Source organism: Cnephaeus nilssonii (assembly GCF_951640355.1).
Source record: "Cnephaeus nilssonii genome assembly, chromosome: X".
Lineage (NCBI taxonomy): Eukaryota > Metazoa > Chordata > Mammalia > Chiroptera > Vespertilionidae > Cnephaeus > Cnephaeus nilssonii.
In genome coordinates this window covers 88,259,684-88,283,739 of record NC_137071.1, presented here as the reverse complement: position 1 = coordinate 88,283,739, position 24,056 = coordinate 88,259,684, and the positions used below count along the sequence as shown (strand labels likewise).

Sequence of the window (24,056 nt, the reverse complement as noted above, 5' to 3'; positions counted from 1 at the left end):
TGTAACCCTGGGCCAGTTACTTCATTTACATTATACAGATGAGGAAGGTCAGGTGCAGAGAGGCTGAGAACGGGAGCAAATGCACACTGCTAGGAATTGGCTTGATTAACTCATCTGTAAATTAAGGACAGATAGTAATATCTACTTCTTAAGCTCATTTGGGGGATTAAATAAGAAAATATGAAATATTTACAGCAGTGCCTGGCACATAGTAAGTGTTCCATAAATGATAGCTATTATTACTACTCTAACCTGCTCATTTTATGGAGAAGGAGACTGAGGCCCAGAGAGGGGAAAGGGCTCCATTCAGACCACACAGTCATTTAGTGACGACATGGCTGCGGGTCTGCATTTCATCACTGGCAAGGACTTCATTGCACAGGTGCCAGAGGATACAAATATTAACAGCAGATGAAGAAAAGGGCTACAGTTATTTTTACATTAAAAAAATAATTGTGGGGAAAGGAAGGGAGAGAGAGACATTGATGTAAGAGACCTCAATTGTTGCCCCAACCGGGGATCAAACCTGAAACATGGGTATGTGCCCTGACTGGGAATTGAATCTGCCACCCATTGGTGTATACGATGCTCCAACCAACAAAGCCACACCGGCCAGGGCTGTTACAGTGGTTTTTATTTTTATTTTATTTTATTTTTTCCTGTTTTTTTTTAATTTCTTTATTGATTAAGGTATCACATATTTGTCCTCATCCCCCCATTCCCAGCCCACACCCCTCCCCACACATGCCCCCACCCCCCTGTTGTCCTTATTTTTTTAATAAATCTTTATTGTTCAGATTATTACAATTGTTTCTCCTCCCCCCCCATATCTCCCCTCCTCCCAGTTCCCACCCTTCCCTCTGACCTTACCTCCCCCCCTCGCTATTCTTATCCATAGGTGTATGATATTGTCCAGTCTCTTCCCATACCCCCCACACAGACACCCCCTTCCCCTGAGAATTATCAATCCATTCCCATTCTATGCCCCTGATTCTATTGTGTTTATCAGTCTATTCTGTTACAGAGGTTTTTAATTCACTGTATAGAGGTCAGCATTGGACTATCCCAGGGAGTATAGTTTGAAAAAGCATATTTCATAGTATGTGTGTGTATGTGTGGAGTTTTGTTTGTTTATTTTCTTAAATCTGGTGTTTCCAGAATACTATCTGCAGTGACTTGAAATCCTCCTGGCTGAGGGTGATGACTTAAAAAGGGTTAAACCCTGCACGGTTATGAGGAGGGAGGAGGAGAGAGAAATTGACCCCTAGGGACTCCTCAGGTTTCCTACTGGAATCTAACTGCCAAGTCCCCACCTTCCTGCAGGGGTGTGGAATCTGCTGACCTGATCTGAATTCAGCCACATGTGCCCTCCCTCCCACTTAATACTGGGCCTGGGGCAGCATGGGAGGGGACATGTTCCTAGGTTCAGGCTGAGCCTGTGCCAGCCATGAGAGAGAGGGCCTACCCTACCCACCCCCAGGCTCCACATTGATGGGAAAGCTGGAATGGGGGCACTCAATAGCCATGGGACGAGCGCACTTGATTTTCTGTCCTCTTCTCATGTTGCATTTATCACGATTCCCTAGACACCCATGGGGTTCTTTTCTTCCAGACATTCATCCTTGGGCGTATAGTTTCCACAGCCCTTTTGTGCTGGCAGGCATTCGGGCGGTCATTTTCCCTGCTGCCACTCCCTGCTGCCCTGCCCTGCCTGCAGGCCTCTATTTCTTCAGCTGTGCAAACAGGGTGGACCCCTCACCCTGTAGTCCTGGTCCTGAGGCCTGTGTGAGCCGGGCTAGGCACTCTCTGGAGTACAGGAAGCTGTCCCCGCCCCTCTCTCTGAGAATCCTTTGGCTCAGAGAGCCAGGGAGCCAGCTCTGGGTGTTGGGGGAGGCAGGGCCCACCACTCTCTAGTTGTTGCCAGGCATTCAGCAAAGAGTTCACGGAACAGAAGAGGCGGTGGAGATGGGAATATACAAAGACAGGCTAAAATGTAGCTTGAACCTCAGTGCCCAGAGGGAAGATGAGTTAGGGTGTGGGAGCCACCCTGCGTTTCCACCTCCGAGGTGCTGGCCCCATTTGTAGTTAGCTGCCCACCCCCGCCCTTGGGCGGGGAGGGGGTGATACATTCCGTTGCTTGGCCAAGTCTGTCACCTCCCATTGCAAAGGCCTCACCTCACCACATTTTTCTTGGGACCCAAGTGCTTCCTGTTTCTTTGGGGAGGAACAAAGGGGCCTCTTCTTGGGAGAATCTTTGCTGCTAATAGGTATAGCAGACCCCGGCTGGAAATACAATCTGTGTGGGGAATCATTTTCCTGCACCCTGACAATCAACCCCATTAGTCAGACCTGGCTATGAAATTGGGCTGGGGGGCCCAGTAGCTGGCTGAGGCTGAATTGAATGTTCTTCTCTCTCTCTCTCTCTCTCTCTCTCTCTCTCTCTCTCTCTCTCCCTTCCTCTCTCTCTCTCTCTCTCTCTCTCTCTCTCTCTCTCCAATCTCTTCACAATACAGAAGCTCTCATCAACAGATATTTTAAAAAGCACCTCCTGCATTCATAGTTGGGAGAAAAGAGGCTTGGAAGATCCAAAGCTAGACACACCCAGAGGGTGGAGGGGAGATGGACCATTTGCAATTAGGCAGCACAGATATGTGCTGTTAGTCACAGGGAGGATTTGCCAGGTCAGGATTTGTACAGTGCAAACCCGCTCTTGACTGTAAAGACAGTCAACGCTCACATCTCAAGGGTTGGGAGAGAGAGGGAAGAAGAGGGGTGATGATAGCAGAATGGCAGGGTAGTCTAGGTAGTCAAAGGGAAATCTAAGGTAATTAATTACTGAATCTTGTACTCCTGAATTGCTTGGGGCAGGGACCCAAAAACAGTCTGGATTCAAAGAGACTGTAAACAGCTATAATACCCAGCCCAGCTTGTGGCTTAACATCTGGCTTAACTCCCGTGCCACCAGCTTCCCTCCAGTGTCTCATTCCCTGAACGCTCCTTGGCTTATGGCAGTGGCTTGACGTCCCTTAGGTTTTCCAGAAATAGCATCCCAAACCCTCAGCAGTCCCCGTAGCTCTTCCCCCACATGTTTCCTTGGTGTGAAAGGCAAGACTTTTAAAATTTCAATGGCTTAATTTATTAGTACCCTGCAGCCTGTTAGTTAAACAAACAAATGACTGGTTTGTTTGAAATTTAAGGGGAAGAATAATTTGTGGCCTGCTAAATTCCCTCCCCATTAGCTGAAAATAGTCCCACTGACTGCTCAACCCCCTGGGAGGAGAAGCCCAAGGCCACACAGTCTCCCCACTGGGACACACATTCATTCGGGCATCTGCAGAGCACTCTGGTCCTGTCAGGGAGGTGACACGGGGACTGAGGGAATATTTATTTGATGAGAGACTGCTGTCCCTTTCTTTTAAAATTTAAAATAAGCTTTTAATTTTTATTACTAAAGCTATACATGTTCCTCGCAGAAAGTTCGGGGGGAAAAAAAGAAAAAAAAAAAAGAAAGTTCAGAAAGTAGAGAAAAGCATAAAGAAAGAAATGAAAACCACATATAACCCCACCACCCACACATACCCATTGGTAAGAAAATATTGTATTTCCTTCCAGTCTTTTTCTAGGCATAACTCTACCTCTCCATCATTGCCTAGAACAGTTTCTTTTTCTAACTATAAAGCAATGTGTACTCAGCCCTAACCGGTTTGGCTCAGGGGATAGAGCGTCGGCCTGCGGACTCAAGGGTCCCAGGTTCGATTCCAGTCACGGGCATGTACCTTGGTTGCGGGCACATCCCCAGTAGGGAGTGTGCAGGAGGCAGCTGACTGATGTTTCTCTCTCATCGATGTTTCTAACTCTCTATCCCTCTCCCTTCCTTTCTTTTAAAAAAAAATCAATAAAATATATTAAAAACACACACACAAAACAATGTGTACTCAATTTTCATATAACAAAAAAAAAAGAGGAATAAAAGGAAAATTACCCCAATTGCACTACCCTGAGATGACTACTGCTAATATGTTGGTGCAGTTCCTTTCAGTTTTTTTTTCACTTAACTGAGATCAAACAGTCCACTCAGTGTCTTATCATGTACACTTTCCTATGTCAATGAATATGCATCCAAAACATGATGTGGAATGGCTTCACGGTCACTATGTGAATGGACCATAATTTATCCTTTTGCTTTTCAGGAGAGACAGGTTTGGGCAAGTCCACCCTCATGGACACCCTGTTCAACACTAAGTTCGAGGGGGAGCCAGCCACCCACACACAGCCAGGTGTCCAGCTTCGGTCCAATACCTATGACCTCCAGGAGAGCCACGTGGGGCTAAAGCTCACAATTGTTAGCACGGTGGGCTTTGGGGACCAGATCAACAAGGAGGACAGGTAAGGACGGGAGTGGGGTGGGGAGGCTGGTGGGAGGCCACGGGGAATAGCTCACCACAACGGTCTTGGAGAGACCACAGATGTCATGGTCCAGCCTAGACCTCTTCTCAGAATGGTGTAGGCAGGCAGCAGATCCCTCATAAGCGCCGCCTCCACCCAGGGTCCCTGTCTACAGCAACTTTTCTACTCTACACATTTCACCAAAAGAAGGGTGTCTTTCTAGCATGCACAGGTGAGATCTCCATTCCATTTGGCAGGCGTTTACTGAGCTCCTATCTTGTGTCAGGCACTTCTGTGCTCTGACAATCTGAAAAGGAGTGACCTTGTCTCTGCCCTTGAGGCACTCACGGGGAAGACTGGTTTTAAACAAATCAGTTCAATGGAGTGATATGCTCTGTAAAGAACAGGGTACAAGGAGGTAAAGGACAAATTACAACGAGAACACAAAGGAGAGAACAGTCAATTCCATGTGGGGAGGTCAGGGGAGCCTTCACATAGGAGGTGTCCCTGTGCTGACCCTTGAAGAATGAACTGTTTTGTCAGACGGATAAGGGCAGGGAGGGAAGGGCATTCCAGGCAAGGGTAACTGCTTGTACAAAGGCAAAGAGATGTAGAAGATTATGGCATATTCTAGGGAACTGAAGCTTGCTCTGTTTGCAGACCAGAGGCAGAGATACTGTGAAGCTAATGAAACTTAAGCTTTGGGGCCCTCACTTACACAGTCCCCTTTCTAGGCCTTGTAACTAATTTTTAGTCATAATATTATGTTATCTTTCTTGGAGGGCCCTTTAAATCATATAAGCTTAAGACTCCACAAAAAAAAAAACAAAACACAAACCTGAGTCTGCCCCTGAGCTAGTGCTTGGATAAGCTGGGGAAAAGTAAAGGAGATGAGTCTGAAGACGTAGCAGAAACCAGGTCCTAAGGGATTTATAGAATGTGCCTATGTGGAGCCATTGAAAGGTTTTTAGAAGCAGAATGATGTCATCTGTTTGGCCTTTGAAGAAGGTACTTTGAGATAGACTGGAGAGTAGGAAGATCAATTAGGAGATTATTGGCCCAATTGGACTAGGCCAGAGGTACACTGAGTGGCCAGATTATTATGATCTCTGAACGCATAATAATCTGGCCACTCAGTGTATATCCTATATAATAAAAGGCTAATATGCAAATTGTCCCCTCGACCAGGAGTTCGACCAGCAGGCAGGCCGGCCAACCGCCCATGTCCCCTCCCCCTGGCCAGGCTGGCCGGACCCCACCCATGCACAAATTCATGCACCAGGCCTCTAATATATATATGCTTTCAGAGATCATAATAATCTGGCCATTCAGTGTATATCAGGTGCTGAGATAGGACGAGGGGACAGATTTGATAAATATTGAGTAGGCAAAATCAATAGGACTTGGAGTGGGGTTGTGAAGGCAAAGAATTTAGAGTGAGGCCCAGATTTCCAGCTTTGAAGAGTAGACAAATGGTGGCAGCATTTAGTGAGAGAGGATACACTTTTAAAGGAATCACTTCTGTTTTGGACATGTTGAGTTTGAGTTGTCTTTGGACCATGGAGAGAGACACTTGATGACCTTCAGTGGTATGCAGCTGAATGTACAGGGTTAGAGGTCAGGAAAGGGGCTAGACTGGAAATAGAGATTTGGGTTATCAAGGTATGGGTGATATGTCCCAACTGCAGACGCATGTAAGATCACCTAGGGATCAGAGTTGAGCGAGATGAACACTAGGCTAAATATGAAAACCTTATGCTGTTAAGTCAGCAGATGGAGGAAAAGACATCCTAAAAGAGACAGTTCAGGAATAAGCAGAGAGATAGGAGGAGGTCTGTGGTATTTGCTAATGGTGTGTGAATGAAAGGTGGAGAGAGCTCAGAGGTGAGGATGAGATGTGGGCTGGGGCCAGGAATAGGGTGGGGGTCAGGCACCATCTGCATTTAACTGGAAGTTACATGGTTATCATATGTGCTCATCTCAGACAAGGCCATTTATCATTTTGAGCAGTGTCTGCTCATTCTTTCAGGATTCTATTGCTTCTTAGATGAACTGAATCCTAAATTCTCCTATTTCTCCCTTCAAGTTACAACAGCCATACTCATTTCCTTACAATGAATAAGTATAAAATATATGTTTATTGATTCCAGAGAGGAAGGGAGAGGGATAGAAACATCAATGATGAGAGAGAATCATTTTTTTATTATACATGCTTTATTTTTAAATTTTGTTTTCATATTTAAATTTTTCTTCAATATGATTGTGTGCTGCTTTTGTCAGAAATTTTTAAATTTTTTTTAAAATTTCTTTATTGATTAAGGTGTCACATATTTGTCCTCATCCCCCCATTCCCATCCCACACCCCTCCCCACGGATGCCCCAACCCCCTGTTGAACTTAACCATTGGTTAGGCTCATATGCATGCACACAAGACCTTTGGTTGATCTCTCCCCCCTCCCCCCACCCTCCCCTATCCTCCCTCTGAGGCCCGATAGTCCGATCGATGCCTCCTTGTTTCTGGTTCTGTTGTTGTTCATCAGTCTATGTTGTTCATCATTTCCCCTAGATGAGCGAAATCATGTGTCACTAGAGATATACTTATAAGAACTGAATGTGAGACGAGCAATAATAGTTATGCTGACAGGCAAATGAATCAGTCTGTAGTGAGTTTCTTTCTGGACCAACAGTTCTTTTGAGACCCAATATCAATGTCCACCAGTTCCTTATAAGTACATGTCGGCACTGACCCCTCAGCTCTGGATGGTGGACAAATGGTGGTAATGCAGGTCCGACTCCCTCTGGTTTGGTCTCGGCCGGACCCAGGGGCACGCTTCACCCGGACCCAGGGGCATGTGGCCTCACCCGGACCCAGGGGCGCGTGGCTGAGAGAGAATCATTGATCGGCTGCCTCTTGCATGCCCCACACTGGGGATCGAGCCCACAACCCAGGCTTGTGCCCTGACCGGGAATCGAACCGTGACCTCCTGGTTCATTGGTCGATGCTCCACCACTGAGCTACACTGGTTGGGCTGAATAAATATATTTAGTTTCTTAAAAATTGAACTGCTTTCTGTTTTCCACTTGAAATTCTAAACAAAGGACACCTGTTTTTTATAGGCTTGTTTTTTGTGCTAATCTTATTTGGTTGAGAATGAATTAGATCCTCTGGAAAGGGGATCATCAGGTCACAATACGAGTGCTTAATCTCAGCTGCACATTGCTCAAGTTCTCGGTTAAATTTCTTTCAGTTCTCAGTAACATACATTCAGCAGATCTAACATTGGAAAACGCCTTGATGATGGTTTGGGAGGACTGAACTGATACAACACCTTAGAGCAGTGATGACGAACCTATGACACGCGTGTCAGCACTGACACGCGTAGCCATTTCTGATGACACGCGGCTGCTGAGGCGGCCGCATGCCGAGGATGAAACATTTGCTACTCCTGAGGATCAAACATTTGCGAAATAATGTTTTTTCCTCAAAGTGACACACTAGCCGAGTTATGCTCAGTTTTTTTGGCGAAGTTTGACACACCAAGCTCAAAAGGTTGCCCATCACTGCCTTAGAGGCTAATCTACTCTCATTATATTTGTATCATCCTAATTGTATTTCCTGATTATAAATATGATACACACTCATACAAAATCGAATACGGTGGTCCCCCTGATCTGTGGTTTCGTTTTCTGTGGTTTCAGCTGCCTGCAGTCAACCATGATTTGAAAATATTAAATAGAAAATTCCAGAAATAAATAATTCATACGTTTTAAATTGTACACTGTCCGAGTTTTAAATGGTACGCTGTCCAAGTAGTATGGTGGAATCTTGCATCATTCCTCTCTGTTCTGCCTAGGATCACATCATCCCTTTGTTCAGGGTCTCCATGCTGTGTATGCTACCTTCCCATTAGTCACTTAGTAGCCACCTCAGTGATCAAATGGACTCTCTCGGTATTGCAGTGCTTGTGTTCAAGTAATCCTTATTTTACTTAATAATGACCCTAAAGCACAAGAGTAGTGATGCTGGCAATTGGATATGCCAAAGAGAAGCTGTTAAGTGCTTCCTTTAAGTGAAAAGGTGAGTATAGTATATACAGTACAGTAAGATATTTTGAGAGAGAGAGAGAGAGAGAGAGAGAGAGAGAGAGAGAGAGAGGACATCACATTCACAAAACTTTTATTTCAGTATATTGTAATAATTGTTCTATGTTATTAGTTACTGTTGTTAATCTCTTACTGTGCCTGATTTATAAATTAAACTTTATCACAGGTATGTATGTAGAGAAGAAAACACAGTATACATAGGGTTCAGTACTACCTGTGCTTTCAGGCATCCACTGGGGGTTTTGGAACATATTCCCTATGGATAAGGGGGGACTCCTGCAATAGAAACTAAAATAAGTAGAAATGACCCTGGCTGGCATGGCTCAGTGATTGAGCATCAACCTTGGAAATAGGAGGTCACTGTTTGATTCCTGATCAGGGCACATGCCCAGGTTAGGGGGGCTCGATCCCCAGTGTGGGCATGCAGGAGGCAGCCAATCAATGATTCTCTCTCATAATTGATGCTTCTCTCTCTGAAATCAATAAAAATATATTTAAAAAATAAGTAGAAATGAAAAGCCTCCCTGAAGCGGTGTTTTAGGGCCATTGCCAGCAGAGGTGGAGTAAACTCCAGGGATTTATAATGAAAAAACCCCAATGTTTTCTCCATATAGACAGGGCCATTTGGGCATAGAGATGTCAATGCAGCTACATGGAAACAGAGCATCAGAATGCCTGCTTTACTCAGGGTGCATGGATAAACAGAGGGGCAGTGATGAATGCCATCATTTATTTTTCCTGGAGAAAGTCACCATTGAAAAGATTCTGGAGCAAAAGGAACCCAAAAGGGAGATAGAAGGACTGGCTGAAGAGGGGCATAGGCTTAGGAACTTAGGCTTTGGTCTCAGACAGATCTGGGTTCAAATCTCATTTTGCCATTATTAGCCCAGGGATTTTGGACAAGTGTTTTGTGCCAGTCCCACTCCAGTGGTGTTGTGGCTGGATAGGCCCTAGTGATTCTTCTTATGATTGGAAGACACCCTCTGCATTAACCACTGGGAAACTTTTGGTGGTGGGGGGAGGTTTATTACTCACAGGTCCTGGAAAGCACAGGGCACACTGGCCACACCGTGAGAAAGAGAGGGAGCACATGGGCCTGGGTTTCTGCTTTGATTGGGGTTGAGGGTTTGGGGCTAAGGTTTTGTGGGCTCAGTCTTTACTGGTGAATTTAAAACATAGGAGCAGGAATTTAAAGTGGGGGAAGAGCCCTAGCCAGTTTGGCTCAGTGGATAGAGCGTCAGCCTGCGGACTGAAGGGTCCCGGGTTCTATTCCATCAAGGGCATGTACCTCAGTTGCAGGCTGCCGGCCCTGGTCGGGGGCATGCGGGAGACAACCAATTGATGTGTCTCTCTCACATTGTTGTTTCTCTCTGTCTCTCCCTCTCCCTTCCACTCTCTCTAAAAATCAATGGAAAAATATCCTCGGGTGCGGATTTAAAAAAATAATAATAATAAAATAAAGTGCAGGAAGAGAAAAAACTAGTGGTCCAAAAGCTCAGTTATGGAAATCAATCAAGATCCCTAAAACAAAGGAGCTTAAGGCAGAGGTGGGGGTATCCTAGCTCTCCATCTTTAAGTGGCTGGTGATGTGTTTATTCAAATAGCCAACTTTGAAGTGGATGCCTTGGCAATCAAAGTTTAAGGCAGGCACTTGTATTACAAAAGAGGAAAAGAAAACTGTCAGGGCTTACACTACCATAAGACACAAATTCTCTATGCCTCAGTTTTCTCACCCGTAAAGTAAGGATGATGATAATACGACTATCTACCCTAAAGGGTTGTGGTGAGGCATAGTTGACATGTATGGCATATGAAAAGCTTAAACAGTGCCTGGCACAGAGTAACTAACGAACAGAATATCTATATATATAAAAGCCTAATATGCAAATTTCCCCTCAGGAGTTCGACCCAGAGACCAGGAGTTCGATTTCTTGCTGTGACGTGCGCTGACCACCAGGGGGTAGTGCAGAACGAAGGAAGGCCCGGATCAGCCCTGATAGCAGGCCAGGCCTAGGGACCCTACCCATGCACGAATTTCGTGCCCTGGGCCTCTAGTATTGTTATAATCATGACTGTTATTGGTAGAAGAACCAAGGGAGAGTTATATCATGTAGCATATGGGAGGAAATGATAAATGGTGTCCAGGAAGATAAGGACTGAAAAATATCCATTGGGTTTGGCAACAAGAAGGTCATTAACACATTTAGGAATAATAATTCCAGGGAAATTATGGGTAGAAGCTAGATTGCTGTGAGTGAATGGGAGATAAGGAAGTAAAGGCGTCCTTATCTCCCATAGCAAAAAGAGTAAAAGAACAGAAAAGTCACTCCAAGATCAAAGTCATGTTTTTATGGGAATTTAGCATAAGGAAGTCATCAGGGAAAGAATTGACTATTCAAGAAAATGTGCTGGGAAAATAGGCCATCCATTAGGAAAAAATAAGACGAACCCTCCCATACAAACATCATTCACAAAAATAGATTCCAGTTGGATTAAAAACAAATTCTAAAAATATAAGAAGAAAATGTAAAGGAATATTTTTATAACTTGGGAGTATAGACGGCTTTTCTAATCGTAACACAAAATCCAAAAGTTGTAGAAGAAAAGACTGACAAATTTAAATTCATTAAAACAAAAAAAAACCCTTTTGTATATTGAAAGATACCATAAACAAAAGTAAGAACAAAGTACAAATGGGGAGAAAATATTTGTAACCTATATAACAGACAAATGATCTTTTTAAAATGTGAAAGAGCTCCCAGCTGGTGTGACTCAGTGGTTGAGCATCGATCTGCGAACGAGGAGGTCTCAGTTTGATTCTCGGTCAGGGCACATGCCTGGGTTGTGGGCTCGATGGGCTCCATCCCCAGTGTGGGGCGTGCAAGAGGCAACTGATCAATGATTCTCTCTCACCATTGATGTTTCTCTCTCTCTCTCCTCTCCCTTCCTCTCTGAAATCAATAAAAATATTAAAAAATAAATAAAATGTAAAAAAGCTTCTACAATTCAATGAGAAATAAACCAATCATTGACAGAAGGGAAATATAAATGGCCAATCAACATATGAAATGATGCTCATTTGACTTCACCAGTGATTAAAGAAATGCAAAATGGAACACTGAACATTTTTTAACCATCAGATTTGCAAAAATTAAAGATAAAAATATATCCACTAACACCAGGTAATTTTTAAAAAATATATATTTTATTGATTTTTTATAAAGAGGAAGGGAGAGGGATAAAGAATTAGAAACATCGATGAGAGAGAAACATCAATCAGCTCCTCCTGCACACCTCCTACTGGGTATGTGCCCACAACCAAGGTACATGTCCTTGATCAGAATCGAACCTGGGACTCTTGAGTCCGCAGGCTGATGCTCTATCCACTGAGCCAAACCAGTTAGGGCAACACCAGGTAATTTCATTAATTTTGCTGGGAGTGTAAATTGATGCAGCTTTTTGGAGGGCAAGTTTGGCAGAATCTATTAAAATGTAAAATGTGAATACCTTGTGATCCAGCAGTTCCATTTCTAGGTGTATAGCCTAGAGAAACAGTTGCACATGTTCATGAAAAGCATACAAAAAGGATGTTCACTATAACATTTGTTATGGAATTTACAAAATTTAAACAGTCTTAATTTCCACCAATAGAGCAACTACATAAATTATGATACAACCATATCATGGACGTGTATTTGGCAGTTGAAAAGAAGGAGGTAGATCTATATGCTGTTGGGCATATTGTTAAATGAAAAAAAAGAAGTTGCAGGATGATATGATCATGATGTCATTTGTGTAAATCTGCCCCTTCCCAACACAACAGCAAATATTCTCTCTCTCTCTCTCTCTCTCTCTCTCTCTCTCTATATATATATATATATATATATATATATATATATATGGATAAAAAAGGTCTGCAACGATCATCAACAAACTGAAAATAGTATTACCTCTGAGGAGGGGAGAATAGGTATATGTATTGCTTGCATCATTAAAAATAAAATAGAGGGGGTAAGGGGGAGAGATCAACCAAAGGACTTGTGTGCATGCATTAAGCATAACCAATGGACACAGACACCAGGGGGGTGAGGGCATGAGTGGGGGGTGAGGGGGCATAGGGGATAAGGACACATGTAATACCTTAATCAATAAAGAAAATAAAAAACGATGGAAAGTAACAAAACAATAAAAAAGAATGAAGTTTTAAAAAAGGAATTAGATAAAGTGGGTGTAGACTACTCATTTAAGCTTTTTTGACCTGGGAAAAAAGAGATAAAACAATGTTTAGGGGAAGACAAGGTCGGGATGGGAGAGATGATGAGGGCTTGTACAGGCGCAGAAGCTTTGAGAATCGAGAGGAGGGGGCAGGTATGAGAGAAAGAGTCCACAAGACTTAGTAACTAAATTGAGGTGGGGGATCTGGTTCACTTTATAAAATACTAAATGTCAACTGTGTGACAGGTACAGTGTCAAGTGCCAGGGATACTAAGAAATAAGGCACAGTTTTTAGTTAAGGAACTTGCAGTTTAGAAGAGGAGACAAATACATATATGAATTCTATATAATATGTTAAATATAATAACAGAGGCATGTGGAAGGGGGCTGTAGGAATAGGAAGAGTAGCAACTGGCCAAGCCTGGTGGAGTGTAGGGTGGAGGTTGCTGAGAGGGGAGAGGATGTGATCAGGAATGGCTGAACTAAGTCTTGACGTTTTGTAGAATGAATACAAGTTAGCCAACTGGCATGTAGTGAGTATTCAGTATATATTTGATGAATAGATGATATATACATTGATGGAGAAAATAAAGCACTAAAGACAATACTTCTAAATTTCCATCATTCAAAACCCAAAGTATTCAATTAATGTGTTAACTAGGATGCTGATGAGGGTAGAAAATGTCTATAATGTGTTCAGCAATGAATGAGAAATAAATTTTTAAAAAGAATAGATTAGGCTCTGGCCAGGTAGCTCAGTTGGTTAGAGCATCATCCTAATACACCAGGGTTTTGGATTCAACCCCAGTCAGGACATATAAAAGAATAAACCAATGAATGCATAAATAAGTGGAACAACACATCGATGTTTCTGTCCTTCCCTCTGTCTTTCTCTCTGTCTCTCTCCCCCTTCCTCTCTCTCAAATCAAGAAAAAAATAGATTATTCTTTAAAAAAAATTTCCATCCACCCATTAAATATTTATTGAGCACCTATTATAGGCCAGGCCCTGTGATAGGTGTAGAAGACAAACTTGACTGTTAAACGAAAAAACAGACAGAGGAGTAGATGGAGAGAAATGTGTGGTTGAGGAGGATTAGGTTGAGGGAATTTTTATTTTTTTGGAGATGAGAGAAGACTCAAGTATGTTTATAAATTGAGAGGAAGGAGTCAGTAGGAGGTGAGGAGCTTATAGATGAAGCAAGGTTCTAAGATAAGGTGACCAGACGTCCCGCTTTTGGCGGGACAGTCCCGATTTTAAACAATGTGTCCCGCGTCCCGCGGTGTTTTAAAAAAGTCCCGATTTTTGGAAAGAATGCACGACAAGCTAGGGAACCGTGGGAGAACGGGAAGGGAATATACGGTTTTCGGAGGCCATGTGGCTATTTAGCCAGGATATGAGTTTTATATTATTTTTGTTAATTTTATAATGTTAAACTTTAATAATAACAAATAATTGTTGAGAACTGCTTATCAAAGTTCGCGTTGTTGATCAGTTGTTAGAATTCGACCACCATTGTTTGGACTTAATGAACAATGGCATTTTTTGGGATTGGCAACGACGAAAACATTTTGTAACTGTCTCTCAGATGATACACATCGTACTGCGTGCTAGTAAGCTAGTTAAACAAGTGATGTCATTACAAATCAGCTATTCAGATAATTTAGGTAAGTAATTTATTTATTTATTTCATAAATACATAAATGTTCTTGAATTTAGCAGACAATACTCGTATTATTTATATTTTATAGTGGCGGCAAAAAGTCTAGCGCCGGCCTTGAAAGTGACACAACTTACGTTACGGCAAATTCATGACCTTTTAAACAACGACAGCAATCTACTAAAAAAAATTCCCTCAAATGAGAAATATGCCAAAGAACAAAATAATACTATACATAATTTTTTGTTTATTATATTTGTAAATTGTACTTATGTTGAAATTTAAAAAAATATATGACAATACTATTTTTGCGTTCTATGAAAATTTTTGTTGCTCCATATAGACCAAATTTTTAATCAAGAACACCCCTCCCCCGCCCCTGGTCAATGGTGTCCCGCTTTACCAATGTTAAAATCTGGTCACCTTATTCTAAGAGCATGAAAGGAATGAGATCAACTGCACAGGGGTAATAGGCCTTGGACAGGATGAGGGTACCTTTATTTTCAGAGACTAGAGAGAAACCAGGAAGAGTTGATTCATTTTTTAGAGGGGAGGGAGTGAGGCAGGAAGTTGGGAGAGTGTGAGCCTGATGACCTCAATTTTATTGGTAAAACAGGAGGTAAGACCATTTTGTGAGAGTGAAGTGGTTATTAGTATGTTTTGGAGCTTGAGGAAAGTAGTAAAAGTTTGGAATGGTCCACGAAGGCAATGGGAAGGGAGCCAATGAAAGCTGAGTAAATGGATTGTCATGTTGCTCTAAAGGCCCATGCAAGGTTGGAGGCCATGAATTTATAGTGGTGCCAAGACCTACAGTTTTGTGATTGCTTCTAGCCAACTTCAGCAGTAGTGGTATAGGAGCAGAGAGAGCAGATCCTAAAATTTGTTCAGCACAGCAGTTTTGCTATGCAAGTAAGTTAGAAGATGGGGTACAATGGGAATGAGGTTGTTGGTAAAAACCTGGTTCAGGTAATCAAATATGGGGTTGAGCCTAGGCCAAGAAAGCGATGAGGCCAGGAAGAGGCTGATATCTTGTGAGATAAAGGAGAGGTCAAGGTACCAGAGGACTCTATGGAGTGAAATATCAAGTTTAAGAGGATTGAAAGCAAAAGAGAGCTGGAAAAATGTGAGGTTGTGGTCAGATAGTGGGGTATTGTTTTAGAGAGTATGTCTTGGGTGAGACTGATATGGCTAGTGGTAAGGTGTGTAGGTGGCTGAAGTAGATGGAGCTAAAGGTTGTGAAGTTGAGGCAATCAAGGAATTAAGAGGTTGAAGGTTGGTGGGTTATCTAAAGCACATTGCAATCACCAAGAATGGGGAGAAAGACTATGGGTCAGATGCTACCAGAAGAAGATGGAAGAGGTCTCAAATGAAGAAAAGGCTTTATACTGAGGTAGAGGAGTAACAGTCTAAAAGTGGCTCTGAGGATCCCCGTGAATGCCCATCCTAGTGACCCCAACGTACACCAATTGTGGGAGAATGGGATGCCTACACTGAAGAGGGCTTCCAGGTATTGGTGTCCTCAGGGTTGTGGTGTCCCCAGGGAAGAATGAGGTTTCCATTAAGGGAAAAAGGTAGGCAAATTATAGAAAGAGGCAGATGATATAGGCCAGCACTTCTCAGAGTTTAATGTTGTATGCAAACCTTGGAGGCTTTTAATAAAATGCAAATTCTGATCTTGTAGGTCTGTATTGGGTACTGGAGATTTTGCATTTTTAACAAGCTCTCAGATGATACTAATTCTACTTATCCAAGAACCACACTCTTGTGCTCTGAGTGGCAAAAATGTAGGCAATTTTGTTTATCATAGTACAGGGATTTTAGAGGGCACAGTGGAAATGTTTTTGAAAGAAGAGAGCTACTGGAGGACGAGCCCATAGAAGATAGAGCAGACTAAGGATGCGTATAGAAGGAAGAAGAGGTGACTGGAAGGATGGTAATAGAGTGAATTAGCTGTTGTCACTTTTGGCATTGCTGTAGAAGACCTGACCTTATGGTAACTTGGCTTTTTTGCCTAAGATGGTGGTGTTCAAGTACAGTGTCTGTGACCAGGTCTTGCAGGTTTCCAGCAGGGAGCCTCCGATGGCTCTGTTGGTGGAGAACTGGCACATGGGGGAGAAAGGATATTAGGATGATGTCCAGGTGTCTAGGAAGTGTAATAGGAAGACAATGATAAGCGAGACCATGGAAGTAAGTGAGACCATTCAGGAATAATATACATGCAATGTGTAGAAGGACAGCAGAAGGGGTCCAGGATGGAAGTTCAGAAACAGCCCAAGGTAGGCTAAGTGAGAAAGCAGAGTTATAGAGGTAGGATATAATGGTGGCAGTGAAGCCAGAGGACAATGTTTCAAGAAGGGACTGGTGCCCTAGCTGGGTTGGCTCAGTGGATAGAGCGTCAGCCTGCAGACTAAAGGGTCCTGGTTTCAATTCTGGTCAAGGGCACATGCCTGGGTTGTGGGCTTGATCCCCAGTAGGGAGCGTGCTGGAGGTAGCCTATCAATGATTCTCTGTCATCATTGAGGTTTCTCTCTCTCTCTCTCTCTCTCTCTCTCTCTCTCTCTCTCTCTCTCTCTCCCTCTCTCCCTCTCCCTCTCTCCCTCTCCCTCTCCCTCTCCTTCTCTTTCTCCCTCTCCCTTCCTTTCTGAAATCAATAAAAATATATTTTAAAAAAAGAAATATTTTTTTAAAAAAGAAGGGACGTCAACATTATCAAGAAAGATGAAAATTGAAGTGTTCATTGAGTGATAAAACTATTATTTTTCTATAATGTCTGTTTAGCAAACCCAAGGTAATCAACTGGAAAACAATTCTAATGAACAATTGTTCAGTAAGGTATCCAATTTCAAAATAAACATGCAGAAAGCCATAAACTATTTTTGTGCTGCTATAATTTTTTATCTTTATTGTTGAGAGTATTATAGATGTCCTCCCTTTTTCATTGCCCTCCTCCACCCAGATCCTGCCCTGCCCCAGGCCTTCACCAGGTATCCTTTCCCTATTGTCTGTGTCCATGGGTAATGCACATATGCATATAAGATCTTTGGTTAATCTCTTCCTACCCACCCCCCTTCCCTCTGAGATTCACCTGTTTCATGTTTCCATGCCTCAGGCTCTATTTTATTCATCTGTTTGTTTTGTTCATAAGATTCCTTGTTCATTTATTTAGATTTTTAGATTTGATTGTTGATAGGTATGTATTTATTGCCATTTTGTTGTTCATATTTTTATCTTTTTCTTCTATTCTTTTTTAAAAATATAGATTTTATTGATTTTTTACAGAGAGGAAGGGAGAGGGATAGAGAGTTAGAAACTTCGATCAGCTGCCTCCTGCACACCTCCTACTGGGGATGTGCCTGCAAACAAGGTACATGCCCTTGACTGGAATTGAACCTGGGACCCTTCAGTCTGCAGGCCGACGCTCTATCCACTGAGCCAAACCGGTTAGGGCTTTCTTCTATTCTTAAAGAAGACCCTTCAGCATTTCATGTAATACTGGTTTGGTGGTGATGAACTCCTTTAGCTTTTTCTTATCTGTGAAGCTCTTTATATGACCTTCAATTCTAAATGATAGCTTTGCTAATAGAGGAATCTTGTTTGTAGGTCCTTGCTTTTCATCACTTTGAATATTTCTTGTCACTCCCTTCTGGCCTGCAAAATTTTTTTTGCGAAATCAGCTGACAATCATATGGGCACTCCCTTGTAGGTAACTAACTGCTTTTCTCTTGCTGCTTTTAAGATTTTCTCTTTGTCTTTAACCTTTGGCATTTTAATCATGATGTGTCTTGGTGTGGGCCTCTTTGGGTTCCTCTTGTTTGGGACTCTCTGTGCTTCCTGGACTTGTATGTCTATTTCTTTAACCAAGTAGGGGAAGTTTTATGTCATTATTTCTTCAAATAGGTTTTCAATTTTTTGATCCCTTTCTTCTCCTTCCAGCATGATGTGAATGTTGGTACACTTGAAGTTGTCCCAGAGGCTCCTTACACTATCTTCATATTTTTTTTTCTTTTTTTCTTTTTGCTCTTCTGATTGGGTATTTTTTGCTTCCTCAATTCCAAATCGCTGATTTGATTCTCAATGTCCTCTACTCTACTATTGATTCCCTGTAAATTATCCTTCATTTCAGTTAGTATATTCTTCATTTCTGACTAGTCCCTTTTTATGTCTTTGATGTTCTCACTAATTTCCTTGAATGTCTCACTAAGTCCCTTGAAGCTCCCCTTAAGTTCCTTGAGCATCCCTATAACCATTGTTTTGAACTCTGTATCTAGTAGTTTGCTTGCTTCCATTTCATTTAATTCTTTTTCTGGAGATTTCTTCTGTTCTTTTATTTGTGACATGTTTCTTTGTCTCATCATTTTGGCTGCTTCCCTGTCTTTGTTTCTGTGTGTTAGGTGGAGCTGCTATGTCTCCAGTTTCAATGTGCTTTCTTCTTTAATTCTCTAGTTGTAGGACTTCCATTCAGCCAGATTTCAGGTGGTTCTGAATGATGGTTGCTCTATATTTTAGTTCAAGCCACAGACTTTTGATCAACCAACAATAACCATTTTGAAAGCATTATGTAACAAAAGACCCTATTCACAACAAAAACCCCCACAAAACCTTACTATACCTTACCCACAAGACCCTATGTGACCTGTTCCCTGCTGCTTTACTTGCTTTATCTCTTATTATTCTTGTTTTTATTGAGGTGAAATTTACATAATATAAAATTAACTATTTTAAAGTGAACAATTCAGTGGCATTGAATACATTCACAATGTTGGGCAACCACCAATCTCAACCTAGTTCCAAAATATTCTTATCACCCCAAAAGGAAATCCATTAAATAACACTCCCCACTTTCCTCCCCTTCAGCCACTGGTAACAACTATTCTATTTTTTGTCTCTATGAATTTGAGTACTCTAGGACTCAGATAAATGGATTCATACAATATTTGTCCTTTTGTGACTGGCTTCTTTCACTTACCATGGTGTTTTCAAGGTTCATTCATGTGGCAACTGTATCAGAACCTTCTTTCTTTAAACGGCTGAGCCCATTGTATGGATATGCCACATTTTGTTTATCCAGTCATCAACTGATGAACATTTGGACTGTTTTCACCTTTTGGCTATTGTGAATAGTTTATTCTTCTTCTTCTGTTAACTAACCTCCAGCTCCCTTGTCCTCTTCCTATTGTTCAAACTTGCCTCAGGACCATTACATTTGTTATTTCTCTTACTGAAATGCTCCTCTCCCAGATTCTTCTTGGCTCTCTCATTTTCATCTTTGCAGCTCAAAGGTCACATCCTTAGACAAGCCTGATCACTATGTTTAAAGTAGCTGAACCCTGAGTCACCTTTTATCCAATTATCCTATTTTATTGTCTTCATAATACATGTCACTAACTGAAATGAATAAGAAGTAATGTCTAAAGCAGGGATTGTTTTGTGCCTTAGGACCCTTTAGTGAGACCTATGGGTTCATTTTCAAAATAACGTTTTTAAATGCCTAAACTACACCAATTATACTAAAAATATAGTTAATACTGAAATATTTTAAAATTGTGATTTAATAATTCATGTACTTCTATTAATTCCTGAAATAACAATATCTATAGGCAGGTCTAATTATCATAACTTAAAAGTTTGATGAGTATAAATGCTGTTTTGAGATATTTGCTGAACTTTAATAGGAAACAAAAATATTGGTGATTTCTATTGGTTATGAAATCTTGGGTAGTGCTAAAATTACAGTAGAGTGTTACCAATGTTTGTACCTAAAGATAATGCTAAACTTTAGTTAAAGTTTAGTGAAAAAGATGTGTTTTTGTCCTATCCAAATTCATGGACACTATGAATTCTACCCATAGACCCCTTAGAGGTCTGTGGACCCCCGTTTAAGAATTCTTACCCTAAAATGTAAAAGATAAACAGTAGTGATGAGGAGGGGTAGAGTATGTTAGAGCTGGGTTTTGTAGGAAATGGAAGAAATCATAGTAAGTCAGGGAATGACTAGCTAGAAGAAAGCTCCCTCTCTACCCCTCACACCCATGGAACTTGGGTGTAAAAGAAGTAGCAATTTCTAGTTGAGAAGGATATGAGAGAAACAACGTGCTTGAAGAGGAGACAGGTATCACTTAGAGCAGTGATGGGCAACCTTTTGAGCTTGGTGTGTCAAACTTCGCCAAACAACTGAGCATAACTCGGGTAGTGTGTCACTTTGAGGAAAAAACATTATTTCGCAAATGTTTCATCCTCAGGAGCAGCAAATGTTTCAGTGCTGACACGCGTGTCATAGGTTCGCCATCACTGACTTAGAGGAAGGAAGCATTTTGTGAAGAGGTTGCCAATGGGAGTACAGGATCTTGTTTACCGTGTTTTGAAGTCCAATGAGCACAACAGAGTGGGGTGGGAGAGATGACCACCGTGGGAAGATGAGCTATTGGGAACGGGGGCAGAGCCATTACTCTATCCCAGATTCCATGCTGAACACTGATGAGACAAAGGCGAATCACCTATTTAGGATTAGACTGAACCAAATCTTCTTGGTTGATTGGCTGGTTTGGCTGGTCTGATTAATACACCCCTTCAGAGACCCTAAGAGCCAGAGGCAGCAGCAGAAAGATAGGCTTAGGGTATCAACAGAGATTCAGGGGAGGAGAGCTAAAAATGCACTTTTCTTTCCTCCTTTGATCCCTTTTGAAGAGTAAAATATTGAAGTAAAAAAAGTTATGTAATGGACAAAAAAAGGAAGTAGTGCCATGATTAGATTATTCAAACCAGCCAATCACTCAAAATTTAATTAGATGAGTCTAAGGGATGCACCCTGCACCCTCACTCCTAATTCTTCAGGAACCTTGTAAGGTTCTCTGCAAGCAAAAGATTCTTTGATGCTATTACCCTTCAGAACAATGTTTGGCTCAGAGGGATCAAAGGAAGAAAGGACTCTATTTTTAGATTTTTTTTTCTGGGGCTCTAGAGGTAACCTGCACCTGGATCTCTCCTCTGTATGTAACTCCTAGAATCTAGGATTCTGTGATTCTTTTTTTAAAAAATATATCTTTATTGATTTCAGAGAGGAAGAAAGAGAGAGAGAGAGAGAGAGAGAGAGAGAGAGAGAGAGAGAGAGAGAGAGACATCAATGATGGGGAATCACTGATTGGTTGCCTCCTGCACACCCCCTACTGGGGATCGAGCCCGCAACCTGGGCATGTGCCCTTGACCAGAATCAAACCCAGGACTCTTCAGTCTGCAGGCCGACGCTCTATCCACTGAGCCAAACCAGCTAGAGCTGTGATTCTTTTTTATAAAGCTATTTTCCCTTCTCTAAAAAGGGGATCGTTCAAAAAGGCTCAGGTTGGGGGCTGCTGCAGGTAGGAGGCGCTGCCTGGGCCCACTCCTCCTTTGATCAGGTTCCCTTCTGGCAGTGATATCTGCAGACTCACTGCCCCGGGCTCTTTCTAGCCCCAGATGGAGAGACAGCAGAGACAGGGAGAAGAGAACAGAGGCAGGGCTGAAGTGAAGCTGACCTAGGTAGAGCAGAGAGAGGCCGCAGGGGCTGCAGGAATGGCCCAAGGGAGAAGTGAGAAGCTTCCCAGGACAGGGAGCTGTTGTTTAAGAAGTCCTGGCAGGACCTGAGGGCCACAAAGGGGGGGTTGTATATGGAGGAGACTCAGTGAGCTTGGGGGGGTGCACTTGTGAAGGCTGTGGTGGGGGGGAGTATCTTTATCAAAATTTGCCCAATTCAATTTTATTTACATATATATATATATATATATATATATATATATATATATATATATATATTTCTTTATTGATTTCAGAGAGGAAGGGAGAGGGAGAGATAGAAACATCAATGATGAGAGAGAATCATTGATTGGCTGCCTCCTGCACGCCCCCTAGTGGGGATCAAGTCCTTGGCTGGAATTGGACTGGGGGGGGTCCCAGGTTCGCCGATGCTCTATCCATTGAGCCAAACCGGCAAGGGCTACTTTGATTTTAAATTCACAACCTTGGAGGAAATGAGAACTGAAAAAATATCTGGACCTTAGGGGAGCCAAGTGGGGAGCGCCACTGAACCTTGCAATACTGAGCGGATCCCAGAGTGTTCTGACGGGATTCCCCAGCAACAGGGTCAGGGAGAGGTCCTGGCCACCACTGGGCACCCAGCACAGAAGGGATTTTGGCATAATCGGGGAAGGCTGTATGGAGGAGATGGGCATTCAACTGGGCCCTGGGGTCTGGGAGGGCAGTATTGTGGTGAGAAGAGAGAAATGGGCATTCCAGAGCAAAGGTGCACAGATGGGCATAACATTGGTTCATGTGAGGATCAAGGAGGTGACCAGCCAGATGGGTTTGGAGGTGCACTGAGGGGAGACGGAGAAATCCAGCTTGATGGGGAGAGTCAATTACCGAGGACATTTTAAACTTCTACAAGGGACTGTATCGAAATCCCCATTTTTGAAGTGGCCAGGCCATTTCCCTACTCTCCCCTTTAGCTACAAGCCCATCGTGGAATTCCTCGATGCCCAGTTCGAAGCCTACCTGCAGGAGGAGCTGAAGATCCGCAGGGTCCTGCACACCTACCACGACTCTCGCATCCATGTCTGCTTATACTTCATCGCCCCCACGGGTCATTCCCTGAAGTCTCTGGACCTAATGACAATGAAGAAGCTGGATAGTAAGGTATGGAGGCAGAGCGAGGGGAGGGGTGAGGCTGGGCAAGCTGGTTCACTCTTATTGGTCTCTCATGCAAAGTAGCAGTGAGTTCCAGGAGAGGTTTTATGGCCTCTTCATCCTCTTCTTTATTCCCTGTCCCTCCATAAAGATGGTGCTGTTGATCCATAGCCTGTGCCAAATACTCTGTTTTCCCAACAGGAGGCACAGGTTTGCCCTGAGCCACCTTTCTGCCCTGATCCCTCTTGGGCATAAAGGTACATGTAAGCAAGATGGCTGTCCTGGTCTTGGGGCTCAGACTTTGACAGTGGAAAGATGTTTTTTTCTTTGTCCATATGTTAACTGGCCTCTACTAAAATCAAACATGCAAACTTGACATTGAAAGTTATTATTCTTATTATCATACTGATTTTTCTAATCACAGCTAACATTTGTTAAGCTCTCATGTGCCACCATTGTGCTAAGTACTTCATGGGGCATCTCAATGAATCCTCACAACAATATGAGTCAAACACAGTCATTATCCCCCATTTTACAGAGGAGTAAACCGAGGCTCTGGGAGGTTAAGTGACTTCCCATTGTCATTTACTTGGCTATTGGCAGAGTCTAGAGTGGAATTCAGATCTGTGGCACCATGTTCTGTTGCCTCCGTACCTGAAACAGATGGCTGCGGGAACTGGGCTTGTCCCACTCTAAGAGAAAATGAAGAATGCAAATCCCACTCCAGATATAAATTAGACAATGATTCTTCATGTTAGAGGATTATTTGCTGTACAAAAGACTTGACAATGGAATTCTTTAAAAAAAATGTAAAAAACCTAATTACTAGTTCTTTTAAAAACCTTAATTACTAGTTCTTTAAAAAAAACCTAATTACATTTCTCCCTAATGTTTTATAGGTGCCTGACACTGTGATGGCATTTTATAGGCATTATTTTATTTCACCTAATTATTCAATGTGGTGTATACTATTATTATTCCCATTTGATACATGAGGAAATGGAGGCACAGAGAATTCAGACTGAGCTCTCTCTGA

At 42.4% G+C, this 24,056-nt stretch overlaps 1 protein-coding gene across 6 annotated transcripts in view; it reads left to right on the top strand.

The window, feature by feature from the left end:
* Positions 1–24,056, top strand: part of SEPTIN6 (septin 6) — an 81,285-nt gene that overhangs the window by 22,564 nt on the left and 34,665 nt on the right. For all 6 annotated transcript variants that reach the window (XM_079764522.1, XM_079764520.1, XM_079764519.1 and 3 more), the window contains exons 3-4: positions 4,191–4,386; positions 22,843–23,029. In XM_079764522.1, the coding sequence (XP_079620648.1) occupies positions 4,191–4,386; positions 22,843–23,029 (383 nt within the window). The remainder of the gene's footprint in view (positions 1–4,190; positions 4,387–22,842; positions 23,030–24,056) is intronic.